Source organism: Artemia franciscana, chromosome 13 (genome assembly GCF_032884065.1).
Source record: "Artemia franciscana chromosome 13, ASM3288406v1, whole genome shotgun sequence".
Taxonomy (NCBI): domain Eukaryota; kingdom Metazoa; phylum Arthropoda; class Branchiopoda; order Anostraca; family Artemiidae; genus Artemia; species Artemia franciscana.
The window spans coordinates 43,296,245-43,302,022 of NC_088875.1; the positions used below are offsets into that span (position 1 = coordinate 43,296,245).

Below are 5,778 nucleotides of genomic sequence, written 5' to 3' on the forward strand. Positions count from 1 at the left end.
TTCTATTTCCTATAACGAAGAAATCTCAGCCCCAATATTCATGTCAGAGCTGAAGAACATACATAGGGTTTTTTTTTGGAGGCGGGGGGGGGGGTAATAATAAAACAGCAAATTCTTGTTTTGTCTTTACTGTGTTTATTTGTGTATATTCTTTTTATTTTGTGCTAAATTTCCCTGTATTCATTCCTCTTTAGTATTTATTTCTGTTCGTTTCTCTGCTATAGCTTGTCTTAGAGCAAAAATAATTTTTGCTAATTCTGCTTCCTAATTTAGGGCTTCAACTGAAATTAGTGCTTCAATGGGCGTTGAAGTTAACAATTTGAGATATGGTGTAAAAACCATTTTGAACCTTCATTCATCACGAGGGGGAGGTATGAAGGCAAGTTGGCATCAAGGGAAGAGCTTTGAATTCAAATTGGACCTTCCAAAGACGAAGATGTCTCTCGTCGATGCTAAATCATCCTTGTATGTATTTTCTCAAAACATTGATGATGGATCAGAAAAACTACAGAAAATGAATGTTCTGAATTCTGTTGAGTAAGTTCCTTTTCCTTCTTGTATCCACTTTTCGAAAATTCAATTACTTTGAAAAAAGGCAAAATCAAACTTCCTTGCAATAGATCATTCGTTAACATCCAGTGATCAGCCAATAACCATAAAAAGTGACTATTTTAGTTTGGCTTTGGACTACGAAAGCAAAATTGATGTAAAAGCTGTATTCCAGGATCTGAAGACAGCCTACTCTTGGGCTGAATAGTATCCCTATGTAAGCTTTCAATCCTATTTTCGACTTTTACTAAAATCAGAAAGTATCAAGGATGTATTCTTGGCAGTAATTATTTTATGCTTTTTTAACTACTAATGCGGTACACATTTATTTTCAAAGTTTTATTTTCTCTGTTTCTGTTGTCTCCTCAACAAATACTTTTTAATCCAAATCCAATGCATAGTTCAAGTATACTCGATGAGACAAATAGAACTTAGGGAATAAATCAAGTGCATGAATCTGAAGTAATTCTCATCGAACTTTGTCCTAAAAATGTCCTTTCTGAGCCTTGAATCTTTTCTAAATCAGAACTTCTAAAAAGCTAGGAAATACACTGAAAACTGAAGTCTTTTCTTTAGTAAGATTTGAAATGTTTAATTTATGGTTCGTATAATTGAAGCATTTTGCCTAGACGTATTGACAGTAGTCTGATACAGTTAGTTCAAAATTACAAAAATTTTTATAATTATTTAGATTTTTCTTAATAACTGATATCTAGTTCCATTGCATGGTGGAGGCCTTGGGACTTCCTAAAGTTTCTTTGAAAAGTATAAAAGAATAATAGCAGAGAAAGATAAAACTGTTACTTCTTTGTAATTAGAATTGTTTTTATGGCACTTGGTATTAACCAAATGACATATAGCGATCACAAATTCTGTCGGTCTGTCTGTCTGTCGGTCTGTCCCGGTTTTGCTACTTTAGGCACTTCCAGGTAAGCTAGGACGATGAAATTTTGCAGGCGCTTCAGGGACCGGACCAGATTAAATTAGAAATAATCGTTTTCTCGATTTGAACATCTTGGGGGGGGGGTGGGGGGCCGGTTAATTCGAAAAAAATAGAAAAAATTAAGTGTTTGGAAAGATATCGTGTCTCAGAGCTCTAATTTTAAATCCCTACCAGATCCGGTGACATTGGGGGGAGTTTGAGGGGGGAACCTAAAATCTTGGAAAACGCTTAGAGTGGAGGGATCGGGGTGAAACTTGGTTGGAAAAATAAGCAAAAGTCCTCGATATGTGATTGAAATAACCGGAACGGATCCGCTCTCTCTCTGGGGGAGTTGAGGGTGGAGGGTTAATTCTGAAAAATTGGAAAAATGAGGTATTTTTAACTTACGAAGGAGTGACCAGATCTTAATGAAATTTGATGTTTGGAAGGATATAATGTCTCAGAGATCTTTTATTAAATCCCGACCGGATCCGGGGAAGGGGAAGGTGGGGGGGGGAACCTAAAATCTTGGAAAATGCTTAGAGTGGAGGGATCGGGATGAAACTTAGGAAAAAATAAGCACAAGTCCTAGATACGGGATTGATATAACCGGAAAGGATCTGCTCTCTTTGGGGGAGTTGGAGAGGGAGGGTTAATTCTAAAAAAAAAGAAAAAATGAGGTATTTTTAACTTACGAAAGAGTGATCGTATCTTAATGAAATTTCATATTTAGAAGGACCTCGAAGCTCAGATTTCTTATTTTAAATCCCGACCTGATCCAGTGTCATTAAGGGGGGGGGACCGGAAATATAGGAAAACGCTTAAAGTGGAGAGATCAGGATGAAACTTGGTGGAAAGAATAAGCACAAGTCCAAGATAGATGACTGACATAATCGGACCGGATCCGCTCTCTTTCTTGGAGTTGGGGGGGGGGGCAATTCGGAAAAATTTTAAAAAATGAGGTATTTGTAACTTACGAACGGGTGATTAGATCTTAATAATAATAATAATAATAATAATAATAATAATAATAATAATTTGTTTATAACCCACATCATAACAAGTTATGGCGCTTGTGGAGTAACAAAAAGAAAAAAATGAAATACACTGCAAATAAAATACACTACAAATAGAAAAAACACTACGCTAGAATGAGATTAACCGAACAGACGGACCAAAGGATGATGTGGCGATAAACGATAAAAAGCTGATTCCGACAACCTTCCATGCAGGAGGGCCAACTTTGCACTTATATAAGGACATCAAACTTACGAATTATCTTTCCATTGCTATACCAAGGGGGGAGATAAAGTAAAAATTTACAATATCTGAAATAAAAAGTCCGAATCTGATTAACATCTTTTTTCTTTAGAAGGGGATAAAGACCAGAAAGATAAAGGACAGAATGATCACAGAATGTAGCATATAGTCTACCGAGTGCACGTCTATTATACTTCCCTCGATTAGCAACTATCTTAAAATAGCCCATTTGAATTTTCTTTTGAACATCACGAACAGTGCACTGTCGTAGGCAAGAAATTGAATTCGTAACAGTAATACCCAACCACCGAAAGGCGGAAACAAAGGGTATAGAAAAACCGCGACAAGCTAAGGGAGCATTAGAGGAAGTCGGACCATTAAAAACTAGAAATTCACATTTCTCAACATTAAGAGAAAGACCAATTTTAGAAAATAGACGTGAAACTTTTGAGACCATAACGAGAGACCATGCTTATTTTTACACAAAAGTAAAAGGTCATCTGCATAAGCAAGATAAGAAACATCTGAGAGTCCAATTTGATAATTTGATCTAATTTCATCTAAAATACCAGAAATGCACATTTTGAATATACTAGGTGATAAAACCCCTCCCTGCTTGACACTTCGACATAAACGGACAAACGGAGATCCAGATTTATTAATTCAGAGGAAAGAATTCTCATACCAAAAACGAAGAAGAAAAATGACTGAAAGATTTACACCATTATTAAAAAGGAAAAAAAAAAGCTTGACTGTGAACTAAATTGTCAAAAGCTTTAGAAAGGTCCAAAGTACATATATAAAGTGGCGAGCCCTCAGCCTGATCCAGTGTCATTAGGGGGGGGGGGAGACCGGAAATCTAGGAAAACGCTTAAAGCGGAGAGATCAGGATGAAACTTGGTGGAAAGAATAAGCACAACTCCAAGATAGGTGACTGACATAATCGGACCGGATCCGCTTTCTTTGTTGGAGTTGGGGGGGGGGGGGCAATTCGGTAAAAATTGAAAAAATGAGGCATTTGTAACTTACGAACGGGTGATTAGATCTTAATGAAATTTGACATCTAGAAGGATCTTGTGCTTTAGAACTCTCATTTTAAATCCTGACCGGATCCGGTGACGCTGAAGGGAGTTGGAGGGGGATTCCGGAATTCTTGGAAAACGTGAAAATCAAGGGATCTTACAAATGGGTGATCGAATCTTAATGAAATTTGATATACAGAAGAATCTTATGTCTCAGATGCTCTATTTACAATTCGAATCGGATCTGGGGTCATTTAGGGTTGGAGGGGGGAAACAGAAATCTTGGAAACCGGAAATCTTGGAAAACACTTAGAGTGGAGAGATCGGGATGAAACTTGATGGGAAGAATAAGCACAAGTTATAGATACGAGATTGACATAATTGGCACGGATCTTTTCTCTTTGTGGGAGCTGGGGTTTGTTAATTTGGAAAAATTAGAAAAACTGAGGTATTTTTAACTGAAGAATGGGTAACCGGATCTTAATGAAATTTGATATTTAGAAGGAACTCTTGTCTCAGAGCTCTTATTTAAAGTCTCGACCAGATCTTTTGACATTGCAGGGAGTTGTAGGGGGAAACCGGAAATCTTGGAAAACGCTTATGAATGTCGTAGATACGTGATTGACGTAACCGGAATGGACCCGCTCTCGTTTGGGGAGTTGGGTGGGGGGGGGGGTCAGTGCTTTGGCGAGTTTGGTGCTTCTGGACGTGCTAATACGATGAAAATTGGTAGGCGTATCAGGGAACTGTACAAATTGACTTGATAAAGTCGTTTTACCTGATTCGACCATCTGAGGGGCTGAAAGGAGAGGAAAAGTTAGAAAAATTGAGGTATTTTTAACTTACGAGTGGGTGATCGGATCTTAATGAATTTTGATATTTAGAAGGACCTCGTTACTTAGAGCTCCTATTTTAAATCCTGACCGGCATTAAGCCTCTGATTTTCCTTTTAAAGCAATCTATCGATTCTTAGAATTTTGCTAGAGCTCATACCATGTGAGCTCTTGGCTTTTTTTTCTTTTTTTTTCAGAACAATGCTGTTACTATTCAACATACCTGAGTCTAACATTGTGTAAAGAAATGCAATGTCAATTGGGGTATCTTATCACTCTTCGGATATACACGTTCTAGCTTCTTAATTACTTAGTTAATGTCTCAGCACAAAAAGAAAAAAAAACTGAGACAAACTTTCATTGCAAGACAGTTTACATATCATAGGTTTTCTAATTAACCTTAAATGTGTAATTTATTATCTTCCACCGTTAGTATGGGTAGTGCACAAAACTAGAGTTTTCTGCCAATAGATGTTTAGAGATTGAGAAATTTGTAAAAACAAGTCCCTTTAGTAATAAGTTATATATGTTAACTACTAACTTTTTAATATATTGAATAACTTAAAACTCTTAGCTATACGTCATTCATATCGTATAAGCTATACATTCTACATATATATATATATATTTATATATATATATATATATTATATACATATATATATATATATATATATATATATATATATATATATATATATATATATATATATATATGTATATGTATATATATGTATATGTATATATATATATATATATATATATATATATATATATATATATATATATATATATGTATATGTATATATATGTATATATATAGTCATTAAATGCTATTTAAAATTTTTGCCAAAAGATCGATGATATTACCATCACGCTCATTTTGATATGATGCTCTTTGATTTTAGATGCAAAAAGTATAATCGGGTTTAGCTTAATAATTTTAATCACTTATCATTTAATTTTAATCATTCCATAAATTTAATCATTTTGTTTCCTTTTGAGGAAACATTTAACTTTAATTTAAATCCTTTGCGAAACTGCAATGTTCTGCATGCCCACCAGCTCAAACTCAAGTGACCTCAGTAGATCTGTAGACCTCAGTAAGCTTTAGTAGCCAAAATAATATCATTTTTACCATGTATTATTGTTACATTTACTTTTTATTATACTCAGACGTTATTTTTTTTTT

The 5,778-nt window shown here is 35.0% G+C and overlaps 1 protein-coding gene across 1 annotated transcript in view; it reads left to right on the forward strand.

Moving 5' to 3' along the window:
- LOC136034972 (apolipophorins-like) overlaps positions 1 to 5,778 on the forward strand; it is a 69,543-nt gene that overhangs the window by 59,923 nt on the left and 3,842 nt on the right. The window contains exon 16 of the mRNA XM_065716531.1: positions 274 to 537. Coding sequence (XP_065572603.1) covers positions 274 to 537 — 264 coding nt within the window. The remainder of the gene's footprint in view (positions 1 to 273; positions 538 to 5,778) is intronic.